The sequence below is a fragment of the Lactuca virosa genome, chromosome 5, assembly GCF_052849685.1.
Source record: "Lactuca virosa cultivar CGN04683 chromosome 5, Lactuca_virosa_CGN04683_v6, whole genome shotgun sequence".
In the NCBI taxonomy this organism is placed as follows: domain Eukaryota; kingdom Viridiplantae; phylum Streptophyta; class Magnoliopsida; order Asterales; family Asteraceae; genus Lactuca; species Lactuca virosa.
Window position 1 is genome coordinate 166,763,279 of NC_136430.1, and position 12,024 is coordinate 166,775,302.

General features: G+C 38.7%; 1 protein-coding gene across 1 annotated transcript; it reads left to right on the forward strand.

The window, feature by feature from the left end:
* Positions 1-9,704: 9,704 nt before the first annotated feature.
* LOC145115584 (inactive beta-amylase 9-like) lies at positions 9,705-11,752 on the forward strand. Its single transcript, XM_079051893.1, has 3 exons — positions 9,705-9,954; positions 10,142-10,624; positions 10,731-11,752. The coding sequence occupies exons 1-3, from the start codon at positions 9,817-9,819 to the stop codon at positions 11,604-11,606; spliced, it is 1,497 nt and encodes a 498-aa protein (XP_078908019.1). The 5' UTR covers positions 9,705-9,816; the 3' UTR covers positions 11,607-11,752.
* Positions 11,753-12,024: the final 272 nt, after the last annotated feature.

The following is a 12,024-nucleotide window of genomic DNA, read 5'->3' on the forward strand; positions in this document are numbered from 1 at the left end:
TTGGCAGTGATCTCCGCCACTGTCTCTGTCGTCTGCCTCATATCCAAGAACTCTCGTGCCAACTGCTGGAGCTCCACCGCAGGCGTGAACTCCGCCCTAAATCGTATCACGAAGTCCGGCCATGTCATAGCCTCAATGGCCGCGGCTCCCAAAGAGTCACAAACCGACTCCCACCAATCTCTAGCTCTGTCACGTAGGCACCCTGCTGCAAATCGTACCTTCGACCCCTCGGGGCAGAAGCTGATCAGCTGTGCAGACTCAAGGTCTGCAATCCATCGTCTGGCAGCAATGGGGTCCTTAGCCCCATTGAAATCTGATGCACCACTGTCCCTGAAGTCCTTAAAGGACAGTGTGCGTGGTCCTGACTGGCTAGCCGCTATATCACTCCTGAACGCCCTGAGACGATCCTCCATCAACTCTACAATACCCTCCTTGATCGACCCGAAGATGATGGGAGTCGACTCAAGGATGCCCCTGGTAATCTCTGACGCAATGAACTCGCGTAGACCCTCATCAACTGGTTCGGACCCTGAACCCGAACCCGACCCTAATCCTGAGCCTCCCGCTCCCTGTCGTGTGGTCACCATACTGTAAAACATAGCATAACCACCATCATACTATATTCCACTAACGAGGCTCACATACATACCACTAGTCCCTGGTCTCGCCTCGGCCCTTTTTGAATCGAGTACGGATCCTCCGCTTTCAGTAGTACGGGCCCATACTACCTTCCACGTCTATCCGTACTTTCCTCAAGAATTGCCTCAACTCAACCAAGTCCTTTCTACTAATACTGCGGTTCTCGTGCTACTCTCGCCCTAGGCTTACCCTAAGTAATTGCCATCCCACTCTCTGCCATCAGCTGCACAAGAAGTCCCAGCTTTCTTTCCCTAACTAGCTTGCGAATACTATTACATATTACTCAGACTAGATAATTATTCGAATGAGAGGTCCTACCCTACAACGGTTGGACTCAAACAAGAGCTGCGAAATAGGGCTAGACCCAACCTTCTGAAATTATTTAATCCTTGCAATATGTAACTTAGCATATTCGTTCACTAGTTAGTGAAAGACGACTAGAACTCCTAATAGCACAAAGCCAGCAGCATTCGGGCATTGAGTACACATAATCAAGTATATACTACTCTGGCTATCATACTGACTGATCTGTACTAGCATGCAATTCTCAAAAAGCCGAAACACGTAAAGCAGGCACATAAGGCATCATTCCTAGATCCTTAGTCCTATTCTAGCATGCTGTTCTACTGAAACTGAACTGATAATCATAGCGTAAACTTGTATGGGCACTTTGGGGAAAACTTACTTGAGCTCGGCCGGTCGCGCACATCACACACCTTTTTCTTTTTAGAAATCCCCTTTTACTTAGTCTTTAGAAAATCATTTCTTTATAAAAATCTTTTAATCCCTCGATTTGAGTCCAGACACCCCCGAAGGTGTGTCCGAATCCCTCAAACCAGGGCTCTGATACAAACTTGTAACATCCCAAAAATACCAGCTAAAAATTTCATTTTTAAATTAGGTTAATTCATAAAAACATCGTTACAAAACATTCATAATATTAATTTATGTCTGAGAACCGGTAACATCATAGTAAAATATTCAGATTACATCCCAGAAAATCCATAGTGCGGAAAACATGAGAGTGTGTGACATGCCGCTACCGCGCCGGCTCCTGTCCCCTAGCTGAAGAGGTACCTGAAAACAAAATTATAAAACGTAAGCACGAAGCTTAGTGAGTTCCACCATCATACCACATACCATACAAACATATAACATACATATACTGTCAGGCATATCTGGGTGCCCGACCTACCCCTTCGGTCCTTTCGACCGGATACTGCCTAGCATATCTGGGTGCTGGCCTCCCCTTCAGTCCTTTCGACCGGATACTGTCTAGCATATCTGGGTGCTGGCCTCCCCTTCGGTCCTCTCGACCGGATACTGGGGACTATTTCACCCCCTACTACTACCACATAAAACCCTAGCATACAAACATAAATCACCTATTGCCTAGCATATCTCGGTGCTGGCCTCCCCTTCGGTCCTCTCGACCGGATACTGGGGACTATCTCCCCTACTGCTAACATCATATCATACTAGCACATAACATATCAGGTAGTAGCAAACCTAGATGAATATCACAAAGACAATCATCTAACATACAACTCCTACTGGTGGGCCGGCATTGTGGCCGTAGACCCACCGCTACTGGAAGGTAACTCACCTCGAGGGTAGCTGCTGAAAACCCGCTCAACCTACGCTTGGCTGCCGCACCGGTAACCCTCCGGCAATAAATCTGTAATCATGGATTAGGTACTCATAAATACCCCTTAGGTCAAATGACTGGTCAAAGTCAACTTCTTGGTCAAAGTCAACTCTCTGATTGACTGGACTCGCCGAGTCCATATAGCGACTCGCCGAGTCCTTCTACGTCTAGCCCGACTCTGACTCATCGGGTCCCTGTTCCCACTCACTGAGTCAGCCTGACTCGCTAAACGGGGACAACTAACAAACCCGCGACTGGACTCGCCGAGTCCAAGGGGGGACTCGCCGAGTCCGACGAACAGATCTCACAATTCGCTCCAATCTTCCATCAGAACATCAACCTTGGAGATTTGGAGATTCTGGGACTATAGCTACACGTTAAATTGCTAATTCCACGTGCGACTACGAAGGGTTGGACCTCCTACACTTAAACCCTTCTTATCCTAGTGACAGTTCATATGACTCGCCGAGTTTGAAGAACACTCGCCGAGTTCAAGGCTATATTCAAGGGACTCGCCGAGTTTGAAGAACGACTCGCCATGTACCAGGCAATCTTCATAGGACTCGCCGAGTTGTTTATCCAACTCGTCGAGTCTAAGGCCATCTTCATGGAACTCGCCGAGTGTACTTTGGCACTCGCCGAGTACCCTTCGACTCTTCACCCATTCTGGCCAATTCTGAGACATGCAATGGTTCCAAACCATAAATCTAAGCTCCTAGGGCATAAACACACGGAGTTTGGGAGGTTTAAGGTCTTGCAATCCACATATAAGGGACAAAAAGGGAATCTATTATACTAAAGATCAAGAAGGAGCTTTCTTACCTGGTTAGGAGCTTCTCCCAGGGTAGATTTCGGATCTACCACACTTCCTTGCACCCTCCAACTTCCTCCTTCTTCTCTTAAGCTTCAAACTTCCTTCACCAAGCTAAAATCACTCACAAGGATCAAAATGGGCTAGGGTTTCGCTCTACAGTTCTTCTGGAAGAGAATGGGACGAAATTGGTGTTTTAGAATGGGTAAAATAGGGTGCAATGTCTGAAAATAGAGTATCATTAGACAGGTGGACTCGCCGAGTCCATGCATCGACTCGCCGAGTTCACCGCTCAAATCCCGTGTCCACCCTGCTGCTACTCGGCGAGTCGGGAAGCAGACTCGCCGAGTTCGTGGCAAAATTAGGAAAATACTTAAATAAAATCGTACCAGGAATTCGGTGTTACAGTCACGCACTTGTTGGATCAGCTCGATAATCTTAAGCACCACATCAGTGCTTCCCATGATTTGGTGCCCAACCTCACCTCAACAAACTGGGGTCCTACACCTCCGACCATACAACATCTCAAACGGGGGTTGGTCAATACTAGCATGATAACTATTTTTATATGAAAACTCTGCTAGTGGGAGGTATGTATCACAACTCCTTCTGAAGTCCAATACACAAGCTCGAAGCATATCCTCAAGCGTCTGAATCGTCCTCTCGCTCTGGCCATCTGTCTGGGGATGGTAAGCGGTGCTGAAATGTAACTGGGTGCCCAATTCTTCATGGAACTTCCTCCAAAACCTGGAGGTGAATCAGACATCGCAGTCCGAGACCACGGATATCGGCACTTCGTGCCTGACCACCACCTCTCGCACATAGATATCTGCTAATTTCTCAGCATAGATACTCTCGGAGATCGGAATAAAATGGGCACTCTTCGTCAATCTATCCACAATGACCCAAATGGAATCCACGCCCCTCGCCGTCCTCGGTAACTACGTGATGAAGTCCATGGTGATCTTTTCCCATTTCCACATAGGAATGGGTAGCGGCTAAACCTTTCCGTGAGCCCTCTGATGTTTGGCCTTGACCTTCCTGCAGATCAAGCACCGCTCCACAAACCACGCGACCTCCCGATTCATGCAGGTCCACCAGTAACTCAACCTCAAATCTCTGTACATTTTCATGGCCCCCGGATGTATAGAGAACTTGGACTTGTGTGCCTCCTCCAAGATCTTCTGTCTCACTCCCCCAGATACCGGCACCCACACTCGGCCACACTGTGTCAAAAGTCTCCGACCATCTCGAACAAACAAGGGAATCTGACCCCGAATCCGTTCTATCTTCCATTTCTCTTTCTTCAAACCCTCCACCTGAGCTTCCTTGATCATATCCAACAATGGAGAGATCACCGTTATCCTCAAACAAACCTCCCTAATCGGAACACTTGCCGCCTTGCGGCTCAAGGCATCGGCCACCACATTGACCTTCCCTGGATGGTACAAGATCTCGCAATCGTAATCGTTCAGTACATCCAACCATCTCCTCTGCCGCATGTTAGCTCCTCTAGTCGTACGCGCTGCGTACATGCTACTACGCGCGGCGTACAAGTCATGCATGCACAAACGAGCATTTAGCTCTTAATGCTTGGGATATTAATGCCAAACTTTAGATCTGAGTCCATTAAGACGTTCTAAGGCATAAAGTTGGCAACTTTATGCCCTTGCATGCTCCATATGTTCCTAACAACCCCTTATAACCCATTGAGACCTTTCCAAGGGTCTTAACTCATGCATAAGTTCAAAACACTCATCAAGACTGCATTTTTATGGTATAAATGAACTAAAGGGTCCTCAGATCTACTCTTCCTAAGCTCTGGAGTTGCTCAAACTCCCAAGAGGTGATTCATGAACACAAAAGGGACAATAAAGAAAACCCTAGCTCAATCTAATGAATAAGATGGCAAGATTAAGACTTTATACCTCCAGAAGCTCCTCAAGGTGAATTAGATGCAGGATCTTGAAGCCCAATGCCACACCAAGCTTGCTCACTAACTTCTTCTTCTTGAATTGACTCTAAAATGGTCACCAACACACTTCTATGCTCCAAAATCACACTCTCAAAGGAAAATTGAGGTAAAGGGACAAAATGAGGCTCTAGAGGTGGGTTAGGGTTTAGTCCCAATGACTTAAGGATGCTTAAATAGGTGTCAAGTCCGAAAATTAGGGTTCTGAATATTCGTCACGTACGCCCCACGTACCCTTTGGTACGCCCAGCGTACGCGCTGACCCTCCGCGATCATTCATCCTTAGTACGCTAAGCGTACTCCTGGAGTACGCCCAGCGTACTTAAGGGACCATTATGCTTTATTTTATCATTTCAAGGGTACTTAAGGGACTTTAGTTTTACATTAACTCATCAGTCCTTTGGGATTTTTCATGATTCTTTCCGACTCAAAGGTCGATCCTATGCTTCAAATAGTACGGTCCCTTACTACCTTTCACACCGACGGATATTTGTTCTAAGAGATCACATGAAACTTCCCTATCTACATGATAGGTCCAATACTTAACTACTTATTTATCATTTTATTATTCTTGCTCATCATGACTACACGTTCCTACTTTAGCATTTTATATTGTCTCAATTTTTCTCTTATAGGCAACGTACACCATGGATGCATGACGATGCATACTCTCGAACCAATATAAGCCTTTGAAAAGTTGATTATACCCTAAAACAACTACCAAACAAGGAACATGAAGTAAGGTCAAATCAGTTCTCTAAACCTACATGATCCTAGATGTTTACGATCATGACATTCAAGATACAGACCGCCTTTAAGGATCAACTGAGTACTACTAAAACACATACTTCACATAAGGCACATATAAAGCACATAAGCACATAAACATCATAGGGACATATGCATCATAAACACATAAGAATTCTAATAGGAATTCCAACATACAAAGATTACATATATTAACACTTCTAGCATATAAACATGGGAAATCTTCGGAAAAATCCTAATATTTCACCCTAATTTATGAAAAAGTCCCAAACTAAAATTGGTTTATGAAAAAGTCCCGATTACCGGAAAAAATGACGATTTGATCCTTTTTTCCGGTTTATCGGTTTCAATACTTACCCGGTTTCATTAAAGTCTCATTATTTTACCATAATTTTCATTAAAGTCTCATTATTTTACCATAATTTGGGACTTATTCGTAAATTATTGTAAAATAATGGGACTTTATTAAAACCGGGTAAGTAATGAAACCGGTAAACCGGAAAAATAGGGCCAAATCATTGTTTTTACCGGTAATTGAGACTTTTTCGTAAACAAATTTTAGTTTGGGACTTTTTCGTAAATTAGGGTAAAATATTGGGACTTTTTCGGAGATTTCCCTATAAACATTACATATATCTTAACACTTTTACATAAGACTTATTGTGAGTAAGTGGCTCACTACCCGTTGAGCTCCGTATGACTGCACGCTTCACATTCTCTTTCTCTTTCTCTTTCTCAAACATTAACCTTAATTTTTTTGACTTGTCAAATTCTCATTATTAAACTGTTTGAAAATTTTTGAGCATTGGTTTGAGTTTAAACACACAAGTGTATGTCTAAATCCCTCAAATCATGTTCTGATACCAACTTGTAACAACCAAAAAAAATATATTAAAATAATGTTAAATCTCCGTGAAATAAAACCAATCGTTATACTTTTAAAAATACAATTGAGGTTATCAAAAGCCAATCGTTACTCTTTTAAAAATACAGTTAAGGTATCTAAGGCTCTTATAGTCGGTGTATACTGTATATTCTATCTCATTTAGGTGATGCCTTTAGATCCTATAGAGTAAACAACGGTTGTCAGATGTCGTTTCTTGATGAGTATAACTTCAGAGCAACTTGAAAGAAATCTTAAAATGGGATTACCAGTCGAATGAAGCCCTATATAGAGACGATATGTTGTCATATGTGGCTGATTTTATGCGATTTTGGAGATTGTGGTTGCTAATTTACTTTCAATTTTGAGGGAAATCAATTGAAATCTAGCTGATTTTTCTACGTTCATGATAGATATGAGGGGCAAAATGGGAAGATGTGTAGTAGAGCTCGAATGAAAAAAAACAAAAAAAAAACAAACAAATCAGGGGTACCCCTTGAATGAAAACACTGTGTTATTCAGGGGGATGAGATTCCCTTTGGAATGAAGATATCATTTCCTTACTCCAACCAAACACACATTTGGCCATTCCGTATGAATGATTTATTCCTTTCCTTTCCTGATTACCCCCTACCAAACACGTCATTAATCAATTTTATTCTTTTGTCATTCCATTCAATCCAACCAAACACATCCCAAAAGACTTTAGAAACCAACAACCTATACATACTATGTGACACATTCAAACACTTACAAACCAGTGTTGTCTCACGATATGGTCAAATATGGACATTGTTTTAGCTTGACTAGGATTTCCAATAAAATTTATTAATCATTTGAAAAAATTTATATTATTTTTATAATCTTTTATTGCTTTATATAATGTAAACTCCCAAGTGATATTCATCTTCACACAACTTATCTAAAAGCATCTACAATAAACTAATTTTTTTTGATGGATTTATTTCATTAAAAAAATTCATTTGAAAAACTTATTTTATTAAAAAAACTTTTTCAAATTGCCTATTCACAGGGTCTACAATAAATTGTCTATTTTGAATTGGTTGAAACCTATAAAACTCACATAATCACTAAAAGGCTCTTGTCGAAAAAAACTTGTTAATTAATAAATTCGTTAAAAGAAAAAACTTTCTTTTTTGATTTTCAATAATTCTTTAGGTTAAAAAAATTATTGAAAAAACTCATTAAAACTTCTATTCTAAATGCTTTAAAAACAATTGTTAAGGAATTTGATAACAGTATATATATAACTTGAATTATTTTATTTTGTAACTACCACCGATCAATATTGGCTCCGCAAAGACTGGGGTCAATGGTGCCTAAATTGAGCAACCTTTGCTTCCACGTCATTCAAGCTTCGCAACTACCATGTAAAACTCCCTGATTTCTATTGGTCCACAATCCTCTGACTCGGATTATTCATTCATTCTATTTAAAAATTTAATAATTTATTCCATGAAATAAAATGATTAGCAACTAGCAAGTGAAAAGAGTATGAGGCTCAAAGTTTTGCTTCTCTAAGAACATGACACGTGGAATTCTGACGTTTCTCCGTCTCCTTTGGGGCCAGTATATATCCATTTTCTCTCCCCCCCAAATCAAATCAATTATATCCGTTTCTTCCTCCTTTATCCAAAAATTAGGCGAATGCCCGCGCGTTGCGCAGATCGACCTATATAGTTGAAATATTTATAAATATTTGTTTTTTTAAATATAACAATAACGTTGTCGTTAGATTGGAATAATAATTTGAATACTAAATTGATATAATATATTGATTATTTTGAATTATATGATAATATATACATCTATTATAACTGCATAATCTCAACCATTTGAATGACTTCTACCCGCGAGTTACTCATGAAAAAAATAAAATATAATATATGGTTTAATGTTATTTATAATTGTTGTTATTGTTAATTAATTTTTTAAAATTTATTTGCTTAACGTTTTAATTTCTATCATTATAATTATTTAAAACATCAAACATTGTTTTTTGATTTTAAAGGTAACAATATAATCATTTATATAGAGCTATTTTTAACTACTGTTATTGTAAGTAATTTTAAGATACTTATTTGAAAACTTTTAACGATTATACAAATATTTTTAGGAAATATTTTAGTTAAATTAATATTATAATTTAATTTTTGCATTTAGCACTACAATTTATAACATTTAACTATTCACAAAATATTCATTGGGTTTTTTAAGTGGATTTGAAATTTATATTTAAGTTGACACTATAATGTTATATTTAAATTAACAATTTAAATATTTTTTTCCAAACTGTTCAAAAGTTGTAGCTTTAAATTGATAATGGTTTACATACAACAACATATTAAATCTAATAAATTAAGTATAATATGTTAAAAGTTAAAGACATAACTTTATAAGTAGAAGTAAATATATTATTTTAATATTAAAATTTAGTTTATTTATGATTACACCTTAGGTTTGATATTTATTTAACATTATTAACCAACTTATAATCATTATTAGAAAGACAATACAATTTATCACTTTTAACTATTTATAAAATATTTTTTGGGTTGTTTAAGTTAAAACAAAATTTATATTTAAGTTGATCCTATAATGTTATATTTAAATTTATAATTTAAGTATTTTATACAAATTATTTAAAAGTTGTAGTTTTAAAATGATAATGGTTTACATCCAACAATATATTAAAACTAATAAACTAAGTAATATGTTAAAAGTTAAAAAAACATAACTTTATATGTAGAAGTAAAGATATTCTTTTAATATTGAAATTTAGTTTATATATGATTACACTTTAGGTTTGATATTTATTTAATCTTATTAACTAACTTATAATCATTATTAGAAAGAAATTGAAAAGTCATGGGAGTTTCAAATGAATTTGGTGAAAGGAAAAATGCATGGAAGTTTCAAATGAATGTGGTGGTTTCCTTTTTATAAGTATATAATGATTTCATTTTACTACTTTGCTTTCATTTCTCAGCATGGAAATGTCGTTGATTTCAAGTTCTCCGGCCACCGGAGGAGATTTTTCTTAATTGGGCAATAGTTATAACAACACTAGTCTGATGTTCATCTCTTCATTTGCCACCAAGTCGCAGATGGGTTTTCGTCAAATAATCAGATGCCCTAATCTTCATATCAAGGTGGCTGCTCAATCTCTTTCTCATTCTCAACCTGCTGCTTCCACCACGGTTTCCAATCCCGTAAGTTCTTAATCTTAACTCTTTCAGAAAGTTTTGCTAGATTCGGATTGTTGGTTATACCCTTTGCTCACTTGAATTAGATGATTAAACTTCGTTTTAGTTCTTTCATTCGATTAATCAAAAATATTGCGATTTAATTCTGTTTTGTGAGCTCTTTTTGATCTATGGATACTTGTTGAATGCGCAGAAAGATGGCGTGAAGTTATATGTTGGATTGTCGATGAATTCAATGTCTGATTGCCACGCAATAAACCATTCACGAGCAATATCAGCAGGACTTAGGGCTTTAAAGTTATTAGGAGTCGAAGGTGTAGAGCTCCCAATTTGGTGGGGAGTTGCAGAGAAAGAAGCAATGGGAAAATACCAATGGTCAGGCTACCTTACTCTTGTAGACATGATTCAAAAATCAGGTCTTAGGCTTCATGTTACCCTCTGCTTCCATGGCTGCAAACAAGAAAACATCCACCTCCCTAAATGGGTTTCTGAAATTGGGGAATCTGAACCGGATATCTTCTTTGCTGATCGCTCAGGGAAGCGTTATAAAGACTGTTTATCTTTTGGTGTTGACGATCTTCCTATTTTTCATGGCAAAACCGCCATGAATGTGTATCAAGGATTAGTGGAGAGCTTCAAGACGTCCTTTTCTTCATTCATGGGAACCACAATCACAGTAAGTAGTTAAACAAGCTCCCTTTTCTTAACCTCAACATTAAGATTGATGAATGAGTATCTTCTTTCTGTCAGTGCCATTGTTACTGATCGATGAATTTTCACAGGGTATAACAATCGGTATGGGCCCAGATGGTGAGCTTCGATACCTATCTCAACAAGATCAAAACAAGAATAAAATTGGGTTAGGAGCAGGGGAATTTCAATGTTATGATCAAAATATGATGAACAATCTCAAGAAACACTCTGAAAATCATGGAAACCCCAATTGGGGACTTTCTGGTCCACACGACGCCCCAAGTTACAACCAACACCCAATTATCAACACCTTCTTCAAAGAAGAAGGATCATGGGAGACTCCATACGGGGATTTCTTTCTTTCATGGTATTCAACCCAACTTGTATCTCATGCTGACAAGATCCTATCAATGGCTGCCTCATCTTTTAGCGACACTCCAGTCATACTGTCGGGAAAGCTTCCTCTTATCCACTCATGGTACAAAACCCGGTCCCATCCAGCTGAGGTGGCAGCAGGGTTTTGTAACACTGTGAACAGATACGAAGAAATTATAAAAGCATTTCATAAAAACGCCTGTAGAATGATATTGCCAGGAATGGATCTTTTGGATGAACAAGAGCCAAATGAGTTGTGTTCGAGTCCTGAGATGCTTCTTGAAGAGATAAGAGATGGTTGCAGAAGGAATGGAGTTGAGGTTTATGGTCAGAATTTGGAGATTGCAGGAAGCAGTGAGAGTTTTGAAAAGATTAGGAAGAATTTGGTGGGTGGGAATGGAATTGAGGTGTTTGTTTATCAGAGAATGGGGGCTCAGTTCTTTTCGCCAGAAAACTTTCCTTTGTTTTCAGCATTTGTTAGGAGGATTAAGGAATTGGAATTGGAATTGGATTCTGATGATTTGGGTGGAAATGGGAGAGACAGTGTTGTATTTGTACCCGGTAAGAACCTAAAGATGCAAGCTGCATAGAGTTGTACCCTACGGTATTAGGGTTGTACTTAAGTATTGGGACGTAGTTAAGTTAGTTAATTTAGTTAGGTATATGTGTATATATACGATCCAATGTAAATGTTCATAGCAATTCATAATCTTCATCTTCTTCACTATTGTTTTTTTTTGCTTTTGTTCATACTGTTGTGATCATTTCATCTCGTTTCTGCATCAAGTGAGCTTATGCATGATTCATTCTTTTATCTTTTCTTCAAACAATCGATAAATTATACTTCTTTCACTGTTATTCAGATTTATTGTTCACCGGACATTATTTTCATTCAATACAATAGAGTTCAAACTATATCTACATCATTCAATATGTTGAATCTTCCTAATGATCAAAATTCATCAGATGATCCATTTTTGTTTTTACATTGCAAGAAGAACAGCCACA

Bases quoted from the DNA above. Each gene is read 5' to 3' on its own strand.
- LOC145115584 (XM_079051893.1), top strand. From the start codon at position 9,817: ATGTTCATCTCTTCATTTGCCACCAAGTCGCAGATGGGTTTTCGTCAA. The intron at 9,955-10,141 runs GTAAGTTCTTAA...TTGAATGCGCAG, and splicing joins CCACCACGGTTTCCAATCCC to AAAGATGGCGTGAAGTTATA. The intron at 10,625-10,730 runs GTAAGTAGTTAA...GAATTTTCACAG, and splicing joins TCATGGGAACCACAATCACA to GGTATAACAATCGGTATGGG.